Source organism: Nipponia nippon, unplaced genomic scaffold (assembly GCF_047370975.1).
Source record: "Nipponia nippon isolate SJK-2023a ecotype South Korea unplaced genomic scaffold, ASM4737097v1 scaffold_3, whole genome shotgun sequence".
In the NCBI taxonomy this organism is placed as follows: domain Eukaryota; kingdom Metazoa; phylum Chordata; class Aves; order Pelecaniformes; family Threskiornithidae; genus Nipponia; species Nipponia nippon.
The window spans coordinates 118462579-118490047 of record NW_028262347.1 but is presented as its reverse complement, the minus strand read 5'-3'; the positions used below and the strand labels follow the sequence as shown (position 1 = coordinate 118490047).

The window sequence follows — 27469 nt, the reverse complement described above, 5'->3', positions numbered from 1 at the left end:
TAGTACAGCTGCTGAGATAGTACGCTGGAGTAGAGACAAAGGGAACTTGATTTATCCCCTGTGCACCAGTATCAGCTCACCCATATGCCTCGCACCCTCTTTTCCCCATCCTTTCGCACAGTCTGTGATCTTTCGGTTTCTTTTTCATTTTGTGATAAACAAGCACTGTCCTTTCAAATGCCCTGCCTGCTCTGTCCCTCAGGAGAAGTTGTCCTTGGACCTTTTCCTCCAGGCATTGCAGCTATGCAGAAAGTTATAGTCTGGGGCAAAAGATGGACAAGAATGTAAAACTCCCAATGCTGTGCCAGAACAAAATTTAAAAAAAAAATAGAAAAAGAATATTGACTAAATGTTTCAAATGAAAAGATTTAAATTTACCTTCTCTACTTCCAGGATTAGTTGACATAATGGGGTCAGCCTGCTGGTACAAGTGATTTAGAGAACACCTATTGGCAGCTTTTCTTCTGAAAAAGCAACATCTTTAATTTGCTTCAGTAGCAATTCTGTTGTACTTAAAGAAGTGTTGTGTGCTTTGCATGTTCAGATTAAAATCTGACAGCCAGGGGTAATTTAAAGTTTCATCTTTAATCTTACACTCCTAAGTTGGGGAGCACTAAACAAAATTCTGTATTTTACCAAAACAGAGACTTCTTTGTCCATTGATTTCATTGACATTGATTTCAGCGAAGTTAAACCTTGTTTGCTGAAGCAAACAAGGATTGCTTTTGCTGGAGTAGGTCCTCAAAAAATGTGGAAGTATAAAATTCCCTGAGACTGTATTCATTTACTACATGTCTCATGCACCTTTCAGACAGACCCAGAGAAGGTCAGGTCACCGTGAGCGAGGGACAGGTTTGGGTTTTCAGTCTGTATGGCAATCTCGGTGTTCACAGGCAGGAAGGCGACTGGCAGTCCGCCTGCGTTACTGTGCAAACAGGGGGCGTCAGTGGCAAAAGGCTGCTTTGCAGTGCACGTATACGTACATATGTACTAATGGTATGATCATGTAGACTGCTCCCACTCAGAGCAAGGCTGCATTTGGGTTCTTCACCATCTTTGCCAAAGAATTCCAGGACCACACAAGATAGATAATCTTCAAGCTTGTTGAAATCCTACTGAAGTTAAAGATCTGATTAATACAGCTGATTAATTTCTAAGTACAGAGAGTTTTTTGCCTCTCTTTTGAACATCAGAGGAACAGTTTGAGGATGTAGCCAAGTATCATACCCTATAGGCTCAGATGTATCATATTAGTGTCAGCGTTGCTATGAGACATCAGCCATCAGGAGTCAGTAGAAAATTGTTCTCATTTACCAGCCTTGGTTGAACTTCTTAGTTGAACATTGGGTCCTCTTGCAAGATCAGTCACGATTTGTGTAGTAAAATACAGGCTAAAACTCTCTGACAGTGTAAGTCACCATTCTCTGTTATTATCATCAGAGCTACACAGTTGTACACTGGTTAACGTTCAGTCTCTTTGGCAAGTAGAGCTCTCTGTAAGACTGGACCTTATATTTAATGATCAATACTCTGATGAAACATTTTTAATGTTGGAAGTTGGGTATAATAAACTTCTGTTACTGAAAGACAGCAAAATGGTTTATTTTGCATATTAGAATTACAGTTTAAATTATGTTTTTTTGATTAGCATGCTTTTCATTATACCAAAATATTGTGCATGCATACTGCTGGAGAGCCTAATACGTTAGAATTATTTCATCAATGATAAAATATTTTACAGTTCATTTAAAAAAAAAGTTTTAATAGCCTGAGCATCTTTAGTGTATTATAATAATACAGCACTTTATAACAGACTGTAAAACTCCAGACTACACTTTTAGGAATCATGCAATTTTGTTTTATAGTTTAATAATTGTTCAATTGAAAATGAGTATGAGGTTACTAAAAACCAATTTAATGACTTACAAATCATAGAATCATAGAATAGTTTGTGTTGGAAGGGACCTTTAAAGGTCATCTAGTCCAACCCCCCCCCCTGCCATGAGCAGGGGCATCTTCAACTAGATCAGGTTGCTCAGAGCCCTGTCCAACTTGTCCTTGAATGTTTCCAGGGATGGGGCATCTACCACCTCTCTGGGCACCCCGTTCCAGTATTTCACCACCCTCGTTGTAAAAAATGTCTTCCTTTTATCTAGCCTAAATCTACCCTCCTTTAGTTTAAAACCATTGCCCCTTGTCCTATTGCAACAGGCCTGCTAAAAAGTTTGCCACCATCTTTCTTATAGGCGCCCATTAAGTACTGAAAGGCTGCAATAAGGTCTCCCTGGAGCCTTCTCTTCTCCAGGCTGGATAACTCCAACTCTCTCAGCCTCTCTTCATAGGAGAGGTGTTCCAGCCCTCTGATCGTTTTTGTGGCCGTCCTCTGGACCTGCTCCAAGAGGTCCATGTCTTTCCTGTGCTGAGGGCTCTAGAGTTAGACACACAACTTTATTAAAATGAACTACACACCTTTACAGAAAATTGAAATTTCTATGGACAGATTATAGTCCTCATCCTCAGAAAGAATTTGAAAATTATTGCTACTAAAAGCAGATGTAGCATTTGCAGTGTTCCCCTAAGCCATGGCTGACGTTCCACATCAGTATCCTCTTATAGAAATACCCACAAAAATACAAAGTGCGAGAATAAACCGGAATCAGAAAATTGGATCGCATCAGATAAGCCAAATCAAACTATTCATAGCCCATGTTATTACTTTATGTGGTTCTTCATCATATTAAATGTATTCCTAATGTCAGCCAACTTTAGTTCTCAATCAAATATCTAGTCCATCATGTATTTCCCTTTTAAAACAGATAGCTCGCTATAGTCTGCAAAAACAGCCATAAAATGGAGTACAGTATTATAATTTAATTTTAAGGCATAACTACTACTAATAAAAATTCTAGGTCATTGCATTGTGATGGTAGATGTTTAACCATATTGTCTTTGGAAGTATAGTTCATAATATATTGTGCATTTATGGGACTTGACAAAGTGCTTTGTTTAAGACATATTGTTTGCTGTTAGCAAATACGAGGTTTTAGCCATGACTCTGCTTCCATTCATACTTGGGCAAGTGAAAGTAATTCTGGTTATGCCAGCAGGCTGACCCTGTTGCAAAGCAAGTGCAGGCAAAAGTGATCGGGCCACCAGGTTTCTAATGGAACAGAGAACAAGAACAGAATCCTTGAAATTGTTAGTACTTTTTTATTTTAACTGGAATAGCTTGCAGGAGTCCTACTTATAGACCAGAATCCCATCGTACTAGCTATTCCACAGGCTCATAATGAAAAGGTACTCCTGATCTTAAAAACGCAATGAATTAAAGTTATATTCAGTGAAGCTAAGATATCACCTCATAGCCTTTATTTATTCTGAAAACCACATAGTGTATTTGAGTGCTCTAGAAACAATAAATATTTTACTATTGTAAACTATGTTAATGCATTATATTATCCTCAAAAAGTATATCCACAGAGATACATGAGGAAAACCAAAGTAAAAAACCGGTACAATCTCAGGTAATTGATGCTGTTGCCAATACAGAGATGTTTCTTTCTAAAGTATGAAAATAGCTTGGCAGTTGCCAGAATTGATCAAAATTTAACAAATAAAATCTTTCTTTATCAATTCTGCCATTTTTGCAAAGAATTGTTATTTGCTAGGCAGGCAAAAGGATTTCACAAGACTTTTAGAATTGAAATGTATTTTTAAACACTGTTATTGAAGCAGGTATTGATGTTTTTGTTTTGTAGTGTGACGGTTTAAGACAAATGACAGCATGGAGGCTAAATAATTTAGGATAGCAAAGCACTTTAATCACAGATGCATACAGTTTTACGAATTACATGCCTTCTCCGTCTCATGGGTGGATGGTGCAGGGAGCGTGAGAAGTCAGGGGAGCAGCGTAGCAATTTGTTGCACAGCCTCGTTGTTCCGTGGGAGAGAAGGCTCTCTCTCGAGAGGGACCCTGATGCGTTGTGCGCAGTCCTGGTGCAGGGTCATGAGGTTTCCCTCGTCTCTTTTCCTGCTCCCTGAAATCCCCAGAGGTTGGAGAGATGGTCCCAGATCCTGGAGTAGGGTCCCAGAGTCTTCCCAAAATCTTTCTTCCCCAGTACTTTTATGAGTCCTTGGGTATATGAATGGGTAGAGAAGAGCTCACAGATGACTACTGCATTCAAATTGCACTATAGTTCTCTGATTTGCTGTCACCCTTGTTGGCTCTTGCAATCTGCTTGTTGCAGACACTTCTGGACATTTTTGCTCTTCTTAATGATCAACAGGTTGTTTGCATAGATTAGCTATCTATTTCCTAGAGCACATCAAACTTATGCTGTTCTTTGGGACAAGTAGTTGATCACATTTGATCTACTGCTACAGCAAAATGTCGATTAAAGTTCACTGTCTTATGCTGACAGCTCTGATTTATTTTCAGCCCAAAGTAATTTCAAAGAAGACAAGAACTGGGTAGTATGCAGAAGCTGCTGCCCTGTTGTGGTAGGTCCTGAGCAGTTATTAGGCAAATAGAGTTTTCCACAGGCCTCAGGAGACTTGTGCACGCTTGTCTATTTCTTAGTAGTTTCAAGTGTTCAGACTGCTTTGTTGCTGGTTTTAGATGAATCATTATGAAGAATAATGAGTTAAAGCATTTGAGGAAGGTGTATGAATTTGAGTACTCCAGTGCTCAGAAAAATAGAAAGGATAACCTGATGTTACTCACCAGATGAAAATGGGCTTGAAAGCATTTACCATATTCTCTCCTTTTATGCATCTTGCAGAACATGCCCGTTGTGGAAGTGGATGTGGCAGCTTTGTTCATCCTCTTACACTCAGTCTCATGGCAACATTACTTTCCCTGGCACAGAACTGTAACCTTTCCTCTGGAGGTCTAAACATCTCTGTAGTACCAGCAAAGAAAATCACACCACTTGTAGAGAGAGAGATTCCTTTGAACTCATACACGGATAGCAGATCTAAACACAAAGATCCTTTTTAAACACCTTCCTGTACCCTTGGAAACCCTCCCTATTGGAAGTAATAGAAATTCAAGAAATACACTATTTATCATAGAGGAAAGTTCCCTTTCAGGAATTGATAACCAAGACTAGTTCTGCCTATTTATGTGATGTGACTTGTTAGACTACTTTTCTCAATTTACTGGCATATCTACTCCACCTCTGAAACCTCACTTCCAGTTAACTATTAGTCTTTATTAGATCCTTTTCCTATCTGTCCTCTCCTCTTTTTTTTTTTGTTTTTCTTTCTTCTTGCAGATCCTCTCTGTAATCTTTGGGCACTCAGCTGCCTCATAGACTTATTATGATATGAAATTTGTCAGTATATATTTTTCTTTATTCTTTGTGTCTGATGTAATGGCTAAATGCAGATTCAGGGGGAAAAAAAAGGACTGTACAAGACTGAGCAGGAGGGATGTTGAGCCCGTATGGCACAGGAGGAGTCACCACGCCATCACTGGCTTGGCTGCCTTGGAAGCTACAGTGGGCAAAGGGGAAGGGGCTGGGGGTTGTGGCCATACTGGGGTGCAATAAGAGATTGGAGTAGGTCTGTGTTTTCGTTGGGGGAAAAAAGCCTGAGGCAACCCTGCTTCCTTATCCTTGATTAAAGAGGATGCATTGCCTTCCTCTGCCAACAGCAAACCCAAGTACATGAAGTATATTTATGCATATAAGGTCTTTTAATTTGAGCCTAAAGAGGCAATCACATGACCTAATCAAATTTTGTTTATACGCTTGTAAAAATGGAATAACTCCATTGTTGTGTACATTGCAATTATCCTTAAGTGTACGTTGTCATTATCAGTTACTCCTCAGATATATATACATCATTCTTTGATATTTCTATGTAACCCGTAAACTAATGTTCTTAAAAAATAAACTACCCAGGCTTACAGTTATCATGTGGCAGATATGATCAAAAGCATTTCAGTGATAATAAAGAAGATTTTTTAGGAATAGTTTCTTCCTTATACCCACCAGCAAATGAAATACAGAAAAGCCCAATGGAAATTAGAATACAATAGTAAGTAATCATTCTAAATCATACATTGATGACAAGGCAGCATAGCTGCAAAAATAGTATACTGTTGAAGAGCTAAAATTCGAACATTTTCCATAGCATGCCTAAATTTTTCAAGTAGTCAAACCAAGTTTATAGGACAGAAAATTAAACACAGCCTTTTAACCAAATTGGCTAACATATAGTCTTAGTAAAAAAAAAAAAAATTAAAGTTAACAAAACATCTGAACATAATTATATTTTTGTTCTGCTTTTAACCTGTCTGCTCATTTTACTTATAGTCTTCACTGTACATTAGTAATCAAATACTGGAAATAAATCACACCCTTTATCTCCTATTACTTTTTATCCCTATGACTTCTAATCAGCTCTCTTACCTGAATAACAGATCTCTATGTTACCCGCAAACCATCTACTCTACAGCATTTTTGAACTTGGTGTTGAATTCCAGAACATGAGATGCTGTCACCCATTTCAGTACCTTGCCTTCAAAATCAATAGGAGTTCAAACTGTTTATTTTAATCTGTACTTTGGAGGAGAGCCTAACAATTTCACACTGAATTGTTGTTCTAATCAGTGGACTTGGCCTAATAATCCTACCTCAGATTAAGTCCTCCTGCATGCTTAGCTCTTTCTGTGAGCCACAAGTAAACAGCCTGACTGTTGTGCATAATGCAGAATATTTTTTCATAGGTTCACTCAGCATGTGTCCTAAAGAATTATAAGATTATCCTCCCTCATGTCTTTCTTAAAACAGAATTAGGTATTCAGGGCAGTAATTTACTAAATACTGCATTACATGGTACTACATTATTTTGCCAGACTGACGTTTTGAGAAGCCTCAAGTTGCCTCTAATTCAAGGCTAGATATGCATTACCACATGCACATAAACATTTGGATGTACTGAATTCATGCTCAGATTTGAAATGTGTGCATTCAAATTTGTTATGTACATGGCAGGTAAGACGTGTACCAGGTAGGATCTAAATAGCTACCTGCAGTCGTAAGTACCTAATTTGTGCAGAGTTGGATAAGTGAGCATATAAAATAAGTGTGCACAGATGAAAGCAAAGCAGTTACAAATATCTATGAAAACCAGCTCCTAAATTTGTGTCTGCACAAACGTAAAAAAGTGGTTCGATCAGAACTTTTCTGATCACCAGTGTTTACTATGTTTTTTACAATGGCTTCCCCTCCTCTAGGAAAAGTAGTGCATGAAAAGTTGTATGTATCCAAGTTAAATTCTTGAAGACCATTATATAATGAATTCTATGTCAGTATGCTACTCCGCACACTTCAATCACATATGCGCTGTAATTATCTGGTTCTGAGGGCAAATTTAGGGATCTGTTCCTCCAGGGAACTAACTGCCTGTGTACAATTTCAGAAGTCAAATGCAGATTCAGAAGGAAAAATTGTCCCTTTTTTCATACTGATTTTGAGCTTAATTAGTTTGACAAATTCTTGCAACTATTTGCAGAATCATGCTCTCATCAAGAGTTGGCCTAAGCCCTCTTACTTTTAATTAAGATCTCCTGATTATTCCTAAGGATTCAGTCACTGTTATTTGCAGATGAGAAATTTAGATTGTTACACGCACAACTGAAAAAGTTTAGATAAAAAACACACCCGGTCTATACCCAGAGAACAGCTTAATGAGGATACTTAGGAATCATTAATTAAGCAGAGGCTTTTCACCTTCAGGCTGATGGCTGAGATACAATGTTGTGTTTAGTAGCAGTACAAGTCTTTGGTAAGTGCCCTTAGTAACAGAGCTCTGCTCTGTGGAAGCTGAACTGATCGCCCTGGGTCCACATCACAGGGACAGCCCCTAAAATACAAGTCATGCTGGTTCATGTCTGTGTAACAGGAGACTGGACTCTGATGTTTCATGAACATTTAAAGAGAGCAACTGGCAAAGCTGCAGCTCCAAATAATCTCCAAGCCAGTGAGATGCATCTGCTCATATATGATCTGCAAGTCCTCGTTCATCATCTGCTGCCCTTTGTTATGTACAAAGCCTGTTGTAGTGCAATTATGTTCATCCATGCACAGCATATCAGAAATGCAGTGTCCTCTGCTGTTCAAGTGCTCACTGAGTGTGAGCAGCATAGTGATATCCCAGATCCCTTTTAATCGTGCTGCTCTCAAATACTAGAGAGACTAATCCCATTTTGGCCACTGAACATGGCATCTCTTCAACCCATTAAACTCACTTCTCACTGGGACAGCTCAATACATTAGTGCAGTATGAGTGCTGGTGTGCATATGCAGCCTGTACATGCAGTATACATATGTTAATATACAGTAGACAGTCTGCATTATACTCATCCCTCATCTCTAGTAATGCTGTCTTAGTTCTGACTTTCCACCCACTGGTCTGGAGGTAGGAGTAACACAAGAAGCCATATTGTTGCTGTAGTCGACACACACCCAGATGTATTTTTTTTTAATGCTTCCTATTTGGAAACTTGATGACAATGTATTGACACTGAAACTTGCTAGGAAGACAAAGCTGATGCTTGCGAGTGTTAGATGCATGAGTAGGTAGATCACAAAAACCACCCCTCACTTGGTGCTGTTTTCTACTTGCCTCAGCTCAGTCCAGAACTATTAATAAAACTGTTATGTGTTCAGGGAAGTATTTGCTGCCAACCATCATCATTCAAGATTCTCTTCAGATAGCACTCTCAAGATGTTTTTCTAGGTGAAACCTTCTAATCTCTCCCTTGAGTCCCACTAAAGGATGTTAAAATTTGGTAGCATAGGGCACCTTCAAGAGTTTTCTTGTAGGGTTTGCAATGGAATTAGAAAAATCTGAGGATATAGGAGGACTGTTGCTTTTTAACAGAGCAGCTCATCTCACAGAAAGGGAAATGAAGGGCATGGGGAAACATCCTGAGTGCTTTGCGGCGTTATAAACCTGCATCCCATTAATTCCTCAGTCTCTTTGACGAAGTGCACTGCCTGAGGTGCAAATTAGTGCCACTTTTGTGCATTGAACCTGTCCTCTTAAGAGAAGAAGTGCTCCAGAACCGCCTCCTCATTTCAAAATTACTACAGAATAGTTGTCAGTATTGAGCTGAGCTAGATTAAACTACCTACCTTGGAATATAAGGCTGCATATCCCATCAATAATCCCCTGAACTACCCAGTCTGCCACAACATAATCCTTCAAAAAGTAGGCAAACTACTCACAGTAAATCTTCAAAATCTTCTTCCAGTTTAGTATGGAAACCTTACAAAATATACCCAAAGTGATCCTGTTGATCTCCATTACTTGCACTATTAGCATTCATCTATTTGTATTTTCTGGCTTATTAAATATAAGCATAAATGTAAGCCTTCTGTCCTTCTGTGAATGATTTGTGTGATGAAACAAAGCAGGATCATATCCTGTGAATACAATTTTGCATAATCTGATAATTATTTGCATAATCTGGTTGTTATAGGCTCAGATTTGTTTTAATAGGTTTATAATTGTTAAATATCTAACATTCACCATACTTTTTGTGTCTAAGAAATTGTTTCAGTGATGGAAAAAATTTGGTTTGTTTTTTTTTCCCCACCTTCCTAAATATAATATCCCAGAGGTGCTACCACCATCACTGATGGTCTCAGCCTTGGCCAGCTGTGGGTCCGTCTTGGGGCCGGCTGGCATTGGCTCTGTCGGACATAGGGGAAGCTTCTAGCACCTTCTCACAGAAGCCACCCCTGTAGCCCACCCTGCTACCAAAACCTTGCCACACAAACCCAGTACACTCACCTTGGTAAATATGATTGATTGCATTATTTTAAAATAGTCTTTCTGATATTTTTATTCTGAATGGTATTTTCAGTGCTAGAAAGGAACATGAACATTGAGGCAAGTACTGCAGCAACTTCACTAAAATTTCAGCCCTGCCAGTTCTGAGAATACATCTGTGCACCTGCAGAATTCAGCTACAGGATTATAGGATCAGGGAGAAAATGCTTTAAATTTTTATTCCAGTGGCACTTCTGGAGATCAGATTGTGCCAAAAATGCAAAATTCACCAATTAATCCAAATCACAGCTGTTCAAGGTTGAATTACTTTAAAAGAAAAAAAACAGCCTCTAAATCATGTCATGATTTAATGGGACCCGGGTACAGGCATAGTCACATAACTGTGGATGTAAGGGAAGTAGTACACTGGGCTTGAAATGTGTAAACAAAACTGAGGAGGGGAGGGCATAGCTGTATGATGGGCACCTCAACTAGGTGGCTAGCTTCTTCTGCCTTTCTCTGCAAGGTTACTTTAGTATCTGCCGCCTTTGCTTTTGCCTCAAGTGACTTGTTATCTGAAGTGTTTTGAAACCCTTTTAAGGCTTTCTGTGTTTTCTTTCTGGCGTAATCATGCCAGTACTCACAACATACACGTGCATACACATATGGTTAATAAAGAGAAAAGTCTTGAACATTTTTAGTCACTTAACCAAAAGCAGATGTTTATGGTCGTTCCCTTCCCTTTTAAAATTTATGAGTGAACGCGGTGCTCAAGAAACCAGCAATAATAACAGTTGCTTAAGGTTGGCATAGCAGGAACAGAAGCTTCCTGTAATGCTCAGCGCTCCAGGCCTCACGCAGACTGGTGTTCAAGTAAGCTTGCCTGATCTTTCCTTCCAGCTGCAGAACCAGAGGACCCCTGGTCCTGCCACCTGAGTGCGGAGGCAACGCATGACCTTGTTTTCTTAATCTCTTCCACCTGCTGACAGCTCAGAGCTGGATGTCTCATGAGGCCAACCGATGCAGTGAGCATCCCTACTGAGCTCTCTCCCTGCATCTCTGCTTTTGGCTTTGGAGGCTCTCAGGCTTTTCTTAGCAGAGTCCCAGCCACAGACCGTCCTGTCATCTGCTCAGTGTGAAGGAGAACTTGCCTGCAAGTAACAGGCATAGTGCCTGCCTGCCTAGCACAGAGCAGCAGATCGCAGCTGCCCTCCAGCCAGCAGCTACCTGCCAAGGCACACCTGGAGGTGTGAGATGCGGTGTAGAGGCACTGTAGCTGCATAAGTATGGTGCCTCTTTTCAAGGCTCATTAGTGCAATGCAGGCCCTGTGCTGTTCTGGCTGAGCTGCTTTTAGTCCCTTAGTAGCCATGGCTGACAGCTGCTCAGGAGTGTTTACACCACACTCCAGTGCACCACGTAGCCCAGTCTAATAGGGGAGGTAGGTACTTCGCCTGCTGCCAAACCGAACAACTTTGTTTGCATATTTGGACACGCAAGGGCACACACTCCAGCCTGGGGAAGTGTTGTGGGATCTGTAGTTCTTCAGTGGCTTACCTTTGTTCAAAATTAAAAGCTGAGTATGTCTTTTAACTGGGATTGTAATGGCTTTGTGTTCCTGCTGCTTTTCTTTAGATGCTGTTCAGTGTGCAATAGCCAGATGCTGCCTGTAACTGCTATGTATGGCACTGGGTTGATAGCTGTGGTGAATCACTAGGGAAATGGGTTTTAATAGTAAAACCCCAAACACCTCGACTTTGGATTACGTGGCTGTTCAGTTTTATAACTAGAGGAAAAAAAAAGAAAACCTAGGCAGCCTAAGCCATTGAGGTATTAACCTAACAAAACTTATTCCATCTATGCTTTTTAGTATTCTGTTTTTTCCTCTGTCTTTCTTAATGCAAAAATATTTGCTTGAGGCAAATCCATAAAAAGACCATATTTGGAGAATTGCATAATATCCCCTAAAAATAGGAAGCAAGAATCTAGGACTATAGAAATTCATTTTACTCAGATAAATGACTGACTGAACACGAAAACAAAATTGTTAGCAAGTTACTGTACTGCCATGAGAGGTAAGTCAGTCAGTTCAGTTGTCTTGGCTGGGTGTCATATTTTGTGCTGTGCTTACTGGGAGACTAATTGCTTGAAATAAATATTTTAAGATCTCTGTGTCTGGTCCTTGTAAGCTGTTTGATCAGTTTGGTGTTTCTGCTAGGATCTCTTCTTTATAAAACCTTTAAGATTGCTATTAGGAAGTTTTCGTGCCATATTGTCGCAGCCATGTAAGTGCAGTGAGAGATGGGGCTTAATTAAGTCTCATCTTTACTAACATAAGGATCTGGGAATGGTCCAGCAATAATCCATATGGTACAGGTCATCTTTCCTTCTTTCCACACTTGTTTCTGCTCATTTTGGGAGGTTACTCTCAGCCCCCTCCCTTGACCCCCCAATCAAATTTTCTCTTAATTTTAAGATTGAAGAGATTGGAGGGAGGAGGTTTTTCTCTATCTGTATTGCACTTTATCAACTTTTAGGACCATTTCTCAGATTTCTGAAGTGATGTCTGCTGCTAAGTGTGTTTCCATCTACAACTCTCAGGAGACCCACGTCTCTGCACTGGACACCTGTTAGACCAGAGCTAATTTGATCCATCGTTACCCAGTGGCCTGGGGAAGAGACACCATTCCCAGCCTGCCTGGCCCTGTCCAGAAGAGCCTAGGCAGTGCTACCTCGTTGGTGACCAAAGAGCTGGAAAGCCGGCTTTAGCAAAACAGGGACCTATATGTGTCCCAGCCCCTCTTCCCAAAGGATTTCTCTTGCCTCCCCTGCGGTGAAGTCTTTTCACCCCCCTTTCCTCCTGAAGGAATGCGTGGAAATGATCTCAGGAGACCCACCATCCCTTTTTCCCTTTCCTGACCAGAAAATAAAACTCCCTGCTTTGAGGTTGCCCTCTATCCCTTGTTTCTGGTGCTTAAGTACTCAAAACCAGCAAGAATCTATTCATGCTGAGGGATAAGGGGACTTTTTAAAATGCCATGCGTGTTCCCTTAAGAAAGCCAGAGCTTTGTGAAGGTGAGCTAGGTAGACCTGTCACTGCGCAGTGTCGCCCACAGAGCAGCTGTCTGCTGGTTTTGTATGGGGCCTGACTCGTGATTTCTGAATGCTTGAACTGGCAAACCAGAGGGTGGCTGGCCCCGAAGGCAGTCGGGGCATTCTGCAGTGCACAGGACTGCCTGGGTCCGCCGCCCTGCCCGGCTGGGGTAAAGCAGTGGGGGGAAAGCCAGACAAGACCCCTGTAGGAGAATGGGGACAAACTGTGTGATTTTAGGACAGGTACAAAGCTGTGGGGGACAGGAGCTTAGGGCTGGGAGGTGATGGGATCTGAAGGGATTGCCTGATAAACTGTTCATTGCACTGCACTGCAGCCTGCGAAACTCTATGTGTGTTTCCCCAGAGCATATTTCGGCACAAGGGGATAATTGGTTTGCTTTATTTAATGTCTCCCAGCTGAAAAACTTGTGATTTCATTCTTACTGTGCTGGGTGTTATCTACATAGCTTTGGAGACTAGTGCCAGCAGTGTCTTGGTAATGCTTGTTTTTAAAAGATACTTTCTTCACACTACAAAGCAGGGTGACAGCACTGTAGTGCTTTTATGCAGAATAACGACCGATAATTTCATGCCCCAAGCTTGTATCTTCAGGGCTGATTCAGCACAGGAAAAAAAAAAAAGAACCAGAAAAAAAAGATCTGACTTCTTTTTTATAGGATTGTGCAAAGCTGATTGTTTTTATAGCTTAAATAGCTTTGCACCCTGGCTGTATGGTATGGGTTTCAAAATTACTCTGTGCTGAATTGGATCCTTATTTTAGTGGCCTGTGTCTCTGACCTGCACTTTGCCTGTCTTCCCTGTTGAAAGTAATTTATACTCCAGCATGGCACAGTAGTACTGTGCTAATAAGAAAATACTATTGACAATTGTGATAGATGCACGCAATGCTTAGTGAGCGCAGAAGAGTTAAACTGATTACATTTTTACAATCTGTATATTTCTCTGCTTATTGTGTCCTGCTGTTGGAAAAACAGGTTAGTTGCATAGTAAATCTCTCTAATCAACACAAGAGAAGAAGAAAAAGAAAAAGCGCCCTCATTTGTTACAGCTACTTCAGAAGCGTGGCCATTTGAAGGATGTATTCTGGGAGATTTGTCTCTCTTCTTCAGAAAGGCTTGTTAATATGGGCATAACTAACCAGGCGTCTCAGGAGAGGACAAAGGCACACTCATTAAAATTAGCTGAAAAAACAACCCACATAACAGATATCTATCGTAATGATACTTCTGTTGTCTGTAATGTCTAAGCAATATGTTCCATAAAGCACATAAGGCCCAAAGTGTGTAGCTAACAGAAAGGGACTGGTTTCTGAGTTGGGATGCTCACTTTGTGCCTGTTTGCATTCAGGTCCAACGTATTCAGTTACCTTTACATGCTTCTTCTTCCCTCCCCTCCCTCCAAATTAAAGCTCACCTCTGTTTGGAGCCGTCCCTGGTCAGACCTTTTCCTTGCTGTGAGTAACATAGATATGCGTGCTGTAGTGGATATATAAAAATGGCTGGATGACAAGCCATAAATAATGTGTGTACTGACTCCTGGTGAGATACCACTGCAGTGTTTAATGCATTTACTAACCACGTAGTGCTGTGATTTGTAGAAGCTGGATGCATAATTGCAGGATAGCATTTCTGTCTGCAAAGGATGGCGGTAGAGGGATTTGGGGGTTGGGAAGCAGAGAGTTACTAGGTTTGGGAGGATCTTACCGTGGTTATTAGGTGCAGGACAAGAGAAGACTAGGTTAGGGTGTGTCTGAGCAAGGACATATGACTGAACTCATCTAGGAGCCATTGGGATTAGAAGGAAACATTGAGGTCCAGAGTCCTGTGTCTCAAGGAGAAATACCTCTACAAGCGATATTCCTTTCTCCTTTCAGAAAACCACTAGCTCCTCTGCTGGCCCTGATTCTCATTTCTTTCTAGGAAAGAAATAAGTAATATTCTGCTTCTGATCATGAGAGTTTTGTATTTTCTGGACATGCAGTTGGTTTCTCTACCAGCTCTTGACTCAGTCCAACACTTCGGTTTGAATATTAAAAGCTGAAGGCTGCGAAGACCAAAACAAGGCTTGTGTGACTAACGTACAGGATAGTGAAGATCTCATCAAGAGGTGCATGAATATGATTATCTCTAAATATCATCTGTTGCTTGTGCTACCACAGTGATAAGATTCTCTGTAAAAGCAGATGTTCATTTTTACAGAATATAAAAGCTTATGTGAGTGCAAGATCGTTGGCAGTACGGGGGCAGCTTTGTCAGAGTAGCCCACATTACTGAATTACAGTTCCCTGAGAAGCCGGGGTGAGTGTCAGCCCGTCTTACATAACTTTGCTGTACAGTCAGAGGCATGTCACAGCTGAGTGTATAAGTCATTAGCAAATGCTACCTTACCTCAGTAGAAAAAATCTCATACCTCTTTCCATATGTTGAACCAGTTTTGTTAAGCTGCTTTTTTTTCATTGTTTTTTTATTATTTTTATCAGCCCAGCCCTGCTTGTGTTTTGTTTAATGACAAAATTCCCATAGATCTTTTTGTCACCAGATAGGAGCTTTATATTAAAATTCAAAAAAATACAAGTTTGAATACAGACTTATTAGCCATTTGTGTGTGCTATTTTACTCTTGTGGAATTATGTACTTCTAGCACATTTGAAGGTACCTTCTTGCCTGTTTGTTAGGCACGTAGGAGACCCGAGGTGGGGGTTGGCAGTGACTCTTTGGCATCTTGCATAATGAACAGCCCTCATTTCCCAAATTTGTTGATGGCATAGATATTCCCTGTCAGAATTGTCTGCAGCTGTACGTGATGGGCACACATTTCTATTGTTTATTTTTTTAGGATAATGGAAGGAGTTGTGAGGTAAATATGTGATGGCTGAGGATATCCTTCATAATTCAAATGCATGTCTCCCAGTCTTGTTGTATTTCCACCAAGGCTATGGGCATAACTTCCAAGCCCTGATTTTTTATCTCTGATAAGGTGTTCACTCACTGTAGCACAAATACAGCAGTTCTGCTACATGTAGAGTCCTTTCTGCCCAAGAGTAGGGCGGGAAGAATTTTCCCCTTAGGTTGTAATTACAGGACACACACTTTCTATAGCACTCTCTTCAACACATAGGTGTTTTTTTTTCCTCATTACTTGTGATTTAGTGATGCACTGTTGTATTATAGTAGTGCAGCCTATGCCAGCATTTCTATTATAACCCGTTTTTACAGGTTTATAACTCAACAGTAAAAATGTACTCTTCCAATTTGAAACTTGGCATATAATGTCTCATCTCATCTTCAGAATTATAGTTTTTTCTTTCCCTCTGGCTTCCCCCACCCTGTATTTTTAAATGGAAGATATTGTCCTTTCTGTTTTGATAAGAGAAAAGCCTGCTTGTTTATTAAAATTACTTTTCAATTCTAAGAAAGGAGGACTTTATAATAGAGGATGTGTGTGAATAAGTGTTGTTGATGTTAGAATGACTGCATTAAGTATATGGATACAAGAAGTATTACCTTCCAAATGAAAGCTAGGGAATATTGATCAAAATGATTGAAAAGCTTTTTTTACGTTGATTTTGTTTATGTTGATTTTACCCTTAAAATAGTGTTCTCAAAGGTAAATATGTTTTAGCTGTTGCACTCTGTCAGGCTGAATGAAGTCAAGGAAGGCTGCATATGGACAGAATAATGATATTTTTCTCTTTTCTCATTTGCAAAACACAATACAGAAGGAACATAAATTCTAACTTTGGTGTTGAGACCAACTACCAAGAGTAGACTTGTAGTTAACACAGTATTATGAATCCAAAGCAGGCATAAGCAGCAAAGCACAATGTTTCCAATAGACAGATGCTTGTGTGGACTAGGAAATTTAGCACTGAATGACAAACTAAGAAATACGAGGCTTGTATGATCCTTACAGTTTACACTGTCAAGATCTGAACCTCTGAACCTGAGGCCTCCTCTGAAGCCTCACATTCCAATTCAATGTAGTATGGGTGTTTAGGATATAAGAAAATCAGGATTGAAATCCGGTTTCTCCTTCTTTACCCGTCTCCTTGGAGCCAGCCATGTAGGAGTTGAAATCTACCCAGCTGCCGTTAAAGGAAGTTTCCTGTCCTCTCTGAATGCCACCGCCACTGCAAACACAGCAGGAAGGCTTCACTGTGTTGCTTCTTGTTGTAGCGAATTTATTTCCAGGCATTTCTTTTTCCATTGAGATAGTTAAATTTATGTTTACCATAACCACTTTAATGGTACTAATTACCAAGAAAGGGTATGTAAGAGAGAGATTTCACGGAGGTTGTTTATTAATGAATTGAGCTATTATTTTGTCATATATTTGAAAACTATCAACATATATACAGTATGCATTCTTACTATAGCTAAGCTGTCTTCCTCTTAAATCCCAGCTGTTTTAGTTTTTCAGTTGTCTCTAATATATCTATTTATAAATATGAAAGTATAAAGAAAAGCAGGGAATGTGCTTCCTCATGAGAAGTTCAGTTCCTTCATTTGGATTCTAAAATCAGGAATTAGGTCAAAGAATATTTTATATCCATAGGCAGCACCAATGGCTCTCAGATATAAAATAAAATAGCTGTATGACGAACTGAATTTTTTGAGAGTATAAAATCAGAATGCTTAGCACTTCCTCGCATCAGCTTCAGTCCAGTCCATCCCTGCCAAAACCAGTGGGATTCTGCAGTGTACAATGAACGCAACACAGTGAGATTCAGATCCTCATTTTTTGCAGGAAATGAATTGCAAGTCCAACAGAACGCCCAGGAAGTATCAGGCATGCTCAGTGCAGTCAGCAGTTTCTGTGTGCAAATCCAGGTCTTCTCTTATAAGACTTGATTGTACATTTAACACTGGTGGCTTCTATAAAAGAGTGCTGTTTATGTTTCTGGAACATACAAAGAAAGAAATGATATTGAGAATCACTGAAGTACTTAAATCAACCACAGCACCATTTATTGAAAATATCTTCAGCCCCATGGGGATTGCTATTGCTATTATAGAAAAGCAGAAAACTCCCAGCCCAGTCATGTTCGCTTGAACAATGCAAATATTAAACACCTTATGACGCTAGACAGAGTGCACACTATTGCTTTCATTTTGTATGATGCTGCCACCAGGAATGTTTCTTACTTGAGTCAGTGTGGAGAGCACACAGTAGTAGCAACAGAGGGATGCTCATCGTAAGACATGGCTGAAGATAGAACAGATTCATTTTTTAGTCTTTGATCATCTAAAATATTCCTGCATTTAATAATATTCCATCTATATTAATTAGTGAATGCAATGTAAACAAACAGCTCAATTTGAATTACAAGTATATATTTTAAAAGACATTAAATGTTCTTTTTGTAACTTTCTAGAAGAGACTGTGGCAGTCATGCAATGTATTAAAATTATATTTATATTTTCATAATAATACATGGAGAAATTGCAAGAATCATTAAGGATAAAATACTCCTGTGTTGTATATTTTCCTAGAACTGAGACATACGATAGATTTTTTTGTTGATATGCAGTGATATTATGGTAATTATTAACTGTCATATTTCATTACTTCTCATGAACATCCAGCACAATTTTAAGGGGCCAGAGAACATAACATGTTCTCAGCAGCTGATGGCACTCATCATTGTAATTACTAAGTACCCTTAGCTGACTGTTTGAAGTTTTGCTGTAAATTCAGATCAGAATGTGAATGTTACTGGAAAACATGCAGTTACATTTGGAGAGTTTATTTGCTAATCATGTGCAAATCACTGTCAAAATTACAGGAATATGACAACCCATGCAAATTTCTCTAATTGTTTTGTGCTGCTGTATGTATAAATTGTACAGGGAATAAATTTTGCATTTGTTCATAGGCACAGAAGAAGCGGAAATCCAATGAATCTGTAGATACAGAGCTCTGTCTTAATGAGGTAAGAGTGTGGGTCCTGTATGTCTCACAGCACAGATGTCTCCCATAATATAAAATGTTCAAAGTCTGTAAAGATTATAATGGGCTTACCTTACATTAAAGTCGTGTTAGTATTGTTATGTTTGGATACCATAGTGTATTAAAGAATGATCTTACTCAGAAATCTGGAGCTGGGCTCAAAGTGGCCTCTGCTGACTTTATATTTTAATAGCTGTGGAGTACATGTTTAGGCAGATCCTGTGGTAATTGCCATTGCACCTAGTGAGTATAATTAATTAATAATCTGCAGGAACACAAGATGATATGGCTTTTAACAAATACACAGAAACATACTAGACATCATTCTGTGGCTAACAAAAATGACCAGTTTAGGGCATGAGATGATGTTCACATCAGGAGATGCAATGCTCCTACATCAGGAGACAGATCGACAGCCCCAAGAGACATGAACCTCCCAGTGCTGTTTGAGTAGTCTGCTCAGCCTGACCTCCAAGGCGCCCTTTCAGACGTAAACATTACATCAGTTTCCATGTCTGTCAGTCCATATCCTTTGTACTGAGTCTCTCAGGAAGCTTAATAATTAGTGATGTACATAAATTAATTTTTAAAATGTGGAAGCACATAGCCTAGGCATTGGAGCAAGCCAGCTGTACTGGCATAAGCCACCACATGGATGTGAGCATATCTTTCAGGTTCTTCTTCACCAGTCCAGATTTGCAGTTCTTCTAAACAATGACAATTCTATAGCCCATTCCTAATTCTTTAGATTTGATTAAGAATTTCCTGTAGATACTAGAATGAAGCCTAGTAACATGTGGGGGAACAATGCAGTAACATTAACAGATCTGTTGACATCTTGTGCTGGCTAAAAGACCTTTCACAAGAAGGTCCTAGTAACTGTAGCTTACCATAAGAACTGCTGGTCCATCTTATTCCATACTCTATCTGTGACAGTTTCCAAAAACCAGATGCCAAGGGCTGAGTATAAGAAAGCATATTGTGATAATTCCCCCAATGCCTCTACTACCTCCAACAGTTTACATTTCAAGGCCTTCCAGTTAGCCAGTCCTGGCAGGCAATCGCGAAGTGAGGGAATGGCACGGAGATTTATCCACGAACACCTTCCTGGCTCTGTAGAGAGTCATTCCGGCAGAAACTGATGCTCTGTTCTTATTCTTTGTATCTGCTCTTCTGGGTACTTCTAGCTTGTGCCTTGGCACATTGCCTCTCCAGCACAGGGGGAGGCTTGTCCCCTCTGTAGGGTCTGAGCAACTTTGTATGGAGTAGATTGGACTTAAGGACCTTAGAGGTCCCTTCTAGTCTAAATTGTTCCGATTCTGTGATTATACCTGTTTGGTTGGTTTTTTTTTTTTTCAAATGAGGATGATAAGCAATGAGAAATATTCCTGTTGCACCTCCTCCTTAAGCAGCTTACTATAGTCTGCCAATCTGTATTGCAGATGCATGCTGTTTAATTATTAGTAGCAAAGAAGAAAAAGAATGTAAATAATGCAGCAATTAAAGGAAAAAAAGGCGTGAGAAAGATAATTTTTCATAAGCCAGAAACCTGTGTCTTTTCTGATCCCGTGGATTAGATTTTATCTATTGTTATCCAGAAGTAACTTGTTACCAAACAAAGGTGTTCCGTTGACTGTGCAGAAGTTGCAGTTTCTCTGTGGGTCCTGTATTTGCTTTTTAAAATAAACTGGCATAATAAACACAGATCGTGAAAAAATTGCCATACTTAACAAGGGCAGGTTTACACATGGAACCATTGCTAAAGTAGGGATTTTTTAATACTTTCTTCTTTTTTTTTTTTTTTAATTGTGCTGTACTGGTGTTTTTATCCTTTAAACTAACTTTAAAATACTGTTATTTTAACATCTGTTTTTATGTCTTTTGTATCTTTCGATCTGTGATAGTGGTAGATAGGTAACTGGAGGGTGGACATGAGCAAACAAAAGATGAACTTCATGATGTAGATTTAAATATTTTGCAATGAAAATGTGTAATGGTGACCAAGGAAAGTATTGTGTCTTGCAGAATGCTATTGGGAAAGACAACACAGCAGGAGTCTCCACCAGTCACATATCTTCGGAGAATTCGCTCGCTCTTCCTAGAAGCTTCTATCTAAGCACACCGCTCACTCTGATGACACTTGCACTCTCACTCTGTCTGTTCCTAAGCTCATCAGTCGTCTTGTAGCTGCGTTACAAAAGGACGTGTAAAAAAAAAAAAATTCTGTTTCCTGTCCTCTGTTGTTTATCTGGAATTCCAGGTCTGGGAGCTAAGCTGAGGCACTCCTGCTAGAACAGTTTCAGTCAGCTGGAATTTTTTTTTTTTCTCTCTAAAAAAGCTTCTTGTGATATTTAGAGGCTTTGTGAAATACTTGGTGCAGTGCTACATTCCAAACCCAAAAGGCTTTTGGGCATGCAGTGTTTTAAAGAGACAGAGTGTAAATTTGCCTGTAAAGCGACCTGGTTGGATTATTTTAATAATGATTATTTTGATTCTGGCTTTTACCTGAGAAGGAGGATGGCAGTTTTCTTAAGATCCTATTTATCTCATTGAATGGTTTTGGTTTTCAAATTGATTGAACTTCAGACTATCGAGGATGCCAGGCTTTTGTCTAACGGTGAATGTTCTCCCAGAGAGTGGACTTTATGAAACTTCTTCATTTGATAAATTGTTACTGATGTTAAACTCTTTCAGTGTATTAGCATTTTCCTCCTTAAATGTTTATGTACTGTAAGTGGTTCTGCATTCCCTGCTGAGAAGCCATTATAATTCACATACAGGTGTAATGTACGTATTTCAGTTAAATTCTCATAGAGTGTGGCATAGAACTTTCTAACAGTACATTTATCTTTTAATTATAATAATCTAGCCTTAACAAGGGTGAAGATTCTTTAAATTAACAAGCAGCAGCCGCCATTGTGAAAGCTTGAGAAAGACATGTTTCTTTAAATTTGAGGGTAAGCAGTAGAAACAAGTTTTGCTACAGGGTTTCAGCTGTACAGTCCATGGCCTTCTATGCTTTCATTGTGATAATATAGCCCAGTTATTATACTGTTTGTTTAATAAAAATTACATACAATTTATTTGCTCTATTAAAACAGCATTATCTATTTATACACAGCTGATAAGGTCAGCTCAAAAAAGTTACAGGAACTTCATGCCTTACTTCTCTTATCACAACATTGTAGAGGGAAAAGAAGTAGTAGGATGTCATTTAAACTGTGTTTTATTTCTTAGATTGCTAAAATCAACACAAAGGGGTGGTTGATCCAATTACAAGGCAGCATCATGCACACTCACCCATGTGACGGGCTTTTCTCACCCTGATAGTTCCTACTGCAGACCTTGGCATTGCTGACATGATGAACTGTTTGCAAGACCAGTTCCATAAATTGTTTTAATGGTTTGCAGGGCAATATTGCCAGTATACATGATTTGATCGCTTTGATTTTCATTCAGTGACATTGACAGCCAGTGCTGGCTCGTGATGATTTTCTGCGGTATCTAGAAGGAATTCTTTAAAGCTTTAAATGTCATCAAATAGGCAGCATTTCTCCTAAGGGCTGTCTTTATACCTTACTGTGATGGCTTGTTGACTGTTACAGGCAGTTATGTCTAAATGATCAACAGTAATCAGTTTTTGTTTGTAGTGAAAGTAGAAGATAACTTCACCAAGCAAGGAGTTCATCATGTTGAATTTACAGATTACATTGAGACTTACACAATTATGCCCAGGCCTGCTCTGAAATGTCCAGATCAGTTATTTGCAATACAACTATAAGGTGCAAATTACTGTTTTATAAACTGCAGTGAAGTTTGGGAGTGTGCAAAGTACCCGTCTTACTAAGGGATTATTAAACCTCTTGACAAGTTCATCTTTTGAGCTTTTTCTTAGCTAATAATAAACACTTTCATAAATTCTGAAATTCACTTATGTACTCTTGATTATGGTCAAATAATAGAGGTTTCAAAGCACCGTGTATGTGATAGAATTCTAGGATGCTCTGTGCCACTGAACATAACAAATTAGACAATATTACTCTTTAATTCTGTACTGATAAGAAACGGCAAATTACTTTCAAAGGCATCAGAGCTGCTTTCGGAAAAGAAATATATAGCACATCATTACCAGCAAAGCCCATGTGGTTCCTGTTGCTCTTCTTGTAGAAGCTAATCAAATTATTGAAAACTAGTGACAACAGAAAAAAATAACGAGATTCATGATTTAAAAAATAAATCAAATTATTTTATGTCAAAAGGAGCTGATAATATAACTTATTGAAATGCTAACGAACATAGCATTATAATTCAAAAGTCCGACATTATCCAATTAAAAATATTTTCAAAACAAATTCATAAACATTACAATTATTAAATCCATCTTTGATCCACAAAGCTTTCTTTAAAATATCATTTGTATTCAGCACATTAAACATTTTAAGCAGTATCGGGAATTTTAATAACCTCCCAGTATAGTACATACTTTTTGAAGATTTTTTACATTTTGTTTGATTACAGTCTCTCTATTACATTTAATACCAATTATTAGAGCTTTGACACTGTGTGATCCAGTGTAAAAGCTATTGATCACGTATACTGTAAACAACAACCTAATTAGGTCCTGATTACAAAAGAAATTGCTAGTTATCTGATTCAATGAGAGTTACCTTTGGAAATACAATTATGTATGTAGTAGAGGAAGAAATGACGTTTTATACAGCTAGCCATGTTACCACAAACAAAACAGAGCACTCAAGCTTTTTTTCCTGTGTAAATTAAAAGCACACTGAATTCTTAATTAAAAAAATCAATTGCTTATTAAACAGGCAGGAGGTAAAAAACCCTAAGAGTCTGACACTTAATGAGTTTTTTTACGGGCATCACCATGCAAGTATTGGAGGATTTTTAGAAGTTGGGTGTGGTGTGGATGATATCAGTTTAGCACAGTGACCTTGTCAATGCAGTCATTTGCTACTGTACTGAAGTATGCAAATTGTTTAATTTTTTTCCCCTTTCAGTCACTAAAATGCCATGTGTCGAGTGCTCAATGAACAAGCTTAGGCTGGGCTTTACGTATTCCTTTAATACATTAATTTTCTCAATATAACAATATAGGAGCTGTCCAAATACAGGATGTACATTCAGATGATCTACTGTTTAAACTGTAAATTTAACCAATTCAGTTGTGTGTAAATTAAATCATGGGCTACCGTAAACATATACAAATCACCTTTTTCATATAACGTAATGGAACAGACATTGTCATTAGTATTACTAGGAGTGTGTATACTCTGCCATGTCAAATAACCTGATTATTGTGTTTATGTTTCTTCTTAAATTAGTACACACGAAGATAAAATTCAGACTGAACTGAAGTCTATGGCTAAGGGTTTGCACTATTTAATGTACATTAATTCCACAAGCTAGTCCAATGAAAGAGGCACTGAAGATGAACCTTTCAGATATTAGTAAAAATAATAGCAATTGAGGCTTTCCCCTGCCCCAGTGCAGGCAGTGCCATCCTCCAACGGGCAGCAGTCCTACAGGAGTAGACACTGCTGTGCAGTGATTCGGTCAGTAACGAGGAGTGCAGCCCTTGTTTCATTGACTCCACTCTCTGAGATCACAGCTGGTTCAAGAAAATGGGGAGGGAGGTACCAAGCACTAAGCAGGAGTCGTCCGTCTGTCTTCACTGAGGCATTGGCCACTTTCCATTGAACATCTTCATTCCTACTGTGTCATTAGGAAGAATTAGGAGGAACAGGAATTCTTAATCGTTTCAAAGCATTGCATAGACAGACTCTGGAGACCTATTCCCAGCCTTTTTTTTTTTTAATTAAATTATGTCCCTGTAAGACCCAACCTTTTGAATATGAGGCTGTTCACAATTTGAGGGATGTTGCAGTTTGATTCAGTAGACTGAAAACACGAAAATACACACCTTTGCTAAGCCTGTGCAATTAGGCTGGAGAGGAATAAAACAGAGAAGGAATCACCTTGAAATCTTAATCTAATTTTAATTTGTGATTGTTGGCTTAATCACGATGATATTTTGATGAAAGAGAAATGGTGAGAAACCAGTGAAGGAGAAGTGCAAAACTCAGAACAGTTCCCTGAAGGGACATAAACTTTGTGTATGCCAAGTGGCAGGAGTATCTCAGACCTGGGACTCATGGAAATAAAAGAGCTGGATGCTGCTAGGAACAGCAGCTCCTTCAGAGTAAGCAGTAAAAGACAACAGAATGAGCAGTTATTTGTATAGCAACTGTAACTTTCTTTTATAAAATGCAATTGTTTGTCTTCAACACCAAGGTGGATCTACCTCACTGAAAAATATACATTCACTGACAGGACTTCTGCATTAAAACTATTCTGGGCTAAAGAGACCTCTGAGGTTGTTTCATGCCCATAAGGTTAGTCAGATTCTACCTGATGTCCCTGACATCAAATAGAAATATATTTGCTTCTGATGAACTTGGCAGAGAAATTAATCCAGTGACATGTTAAATATTTCTCATCTTTAAATATTTGCTTTTTCTTACCAGCTCAGTTCCTCCTATGACATTTCAATTATTGGCTATTTCAACTTCTCCTTTAACTTCGGAAGGTCATTACAGTAATCCACTTTATAGATTTGCCTCAGTGTTGCCTTTTTCTTTTTTTTTTTTTTTTTAAATTACAGCCTTTGCTTCTGAGAAAAAAAATGTGATCAGGAATATGTCTCTACTGAACAACCAACACCTTAACAGGGGAGGAAATTGCAAGTTCCTATTTTATCTGTTTAGCACTGGTTTGACTAGAACAAGCTAAAACATGATGTTGCTATTCCCTAGATGGAATTTAAAATTTAGTTTGGTACTGAATAAGAATTAAAAAGTTTTAAACTCTCACAATCTTTTAGAAAATTTTTAAATACTTCTACTGTATTTTCCAGTTGGAATTTCAGTCAAATAGATAAAGTCTCATGAAGTAGTATTTTTTCTCAAGTGTAAGAAGTTTCATTGGGAAATTCTAATGGGTCCATTTTTAAAGTAAAATCAGGGAGGCTGGTGAATTCCCATTTTTAACTCAATATTATCTTGACTTTCATACACCCTTGTTCCATGTTCTCTTCATCTGAGTGTGTTTGCCTTCAGGGGACAGTTATGCTTAATACATACATATTAGATATGGTCACCTCAATAATCAGAAGCCAAGTCCTGCAACTCCTCCTTAGATGCTCTCTCTCTTTTATCATTCATAAAAGCCAGAGCAACAAATTCAAGATGTGGCCTAAAGATTATCTGAAGTTTAAAAGAGCACAGAGTCAACCAATTTCTCAGTAGCATTTGGTATAATAAATTGGTACCATCCAGACCACTCACTAAAGTTCTCTGAGCGCATTTAACCAGAGCAGCTGCAGTTTCTGCTGGTTTGGCTTTGCCAGGTGCCAATAGCTGAACTTTGCCATGCATACACTTAGAGCTAATTGCTGCCTAGATTACAGCAGCCAAACCTGATCCCTCTTCAGCAAGGGTTCCCCTTAGCCCATTTCCCCCTGCTTTTAGTGATTCCAACACACTTTAATTCTTTTGCACTACTTTTTAATCTGTCAAAAGGAGAATTTCCTAGAATCCAGGAGAACATGAATCATAGATTTAAGGGCAATTTTCTTCAAATTCTTCCTGCCAAAATACCACGATAATTGACCTCTTATGGACTTCTTCTTCCAAAGCATTGAATACCCCCTGCCCAGCACCTTCAGTCCTTGTGAAACTGAGCAGGAGTTTTGGGGATTCGGCTTCCAGTAAATGAGGCCATGTTTGTTTTCAGGCTTCTTCAAGCCACTCATTCTACGAATTGATGTTATGGATAAACATAAGTAATTGGAGATGATGTCATGGCATTACGCTGCTCCCCATGTTGGCCAGCTCATGTCAAGCAGTTTTCCAGCATTGGTAGCAATGATGCAAAGTTCCTCATGGCTCCTTCAACTGGACACTGCTTTGACAGTAGGACATGACATTCAAAGTCCTGCTGTTGTAAGTGCAAAAATGTTATGCCTTTTATTGTCTTATTCTTGTCTGAAATATAGCCTTCACCCCACCCTTTTCTGAGTTAATTCTCTTGATCTACTTGGAAGCACCAAAGAGCTGAAGATGGTTGAGTGATGCCACCAAGTTCTTGGTATCAGTCTCAGTAACCTAAATCCATCTCAGGTCAGTAATCTCAGTCCGTATTTACTGACCAGTTGCATAAAAGCAGTACCACAGTAGGCACTAACAGGCAGCAGCATTCTTCTGGCTGACCACAGATGCCCTGGTAACATGAGGTATGTTGGCACTAGCTGGTCTGTATTGTACCTAGCCTTTGTGTCTACTTCTACTACTGTGTCTACCCAGGCCCGTCTACCCAGTGTGAAGTTCACTTAGACCACACTAATAAACCTTACAGAGCTACAAGCCGACAAGTAGATCATTCCAGGCTTGCTAGCTCCATCTCTTTAGCTGGTCTGCAAAGAATAAGAAGGTGATTTTGACCACTGCGCTTGTCCTTAGGTGACTTAGAAGGTGCAAAAGCTAAATCCCATAGATTTACTGAACCACGGGGAAACATAAACTCCTTCAAGCACAGAAGCCAGCA

General features: G+C 39.1%; 1 protein-coding gene across 1 annotated transcript in view; it reads left to right on the top strand.

Moving 5' to 3' along the window:
- The window catches only part of GFRA1 (GDNF family receptor alpha 1), a 160706-nt gene extending 135133 nt beyond the window's left edge, over window positions 1–25573 (top strand). Inside the window, exons 10-11 of the mRNA XM_009476062.2 lie at window positions 18774–18830; window positions 20873–25573. Of these exons, the coding sequence (XP_009474337.1) occupies window positions 18774–18830; window positions 20873–21034 (219 nt within the window). The 3' untranslated portion in view covers window positions 21035–25573. The remainder of the gene's footprint in view (window positions 1–18773; window positions 18831–20872) is intronic.
- Window positions 25574–27469: the final 1896 nt, after the last annotated feature.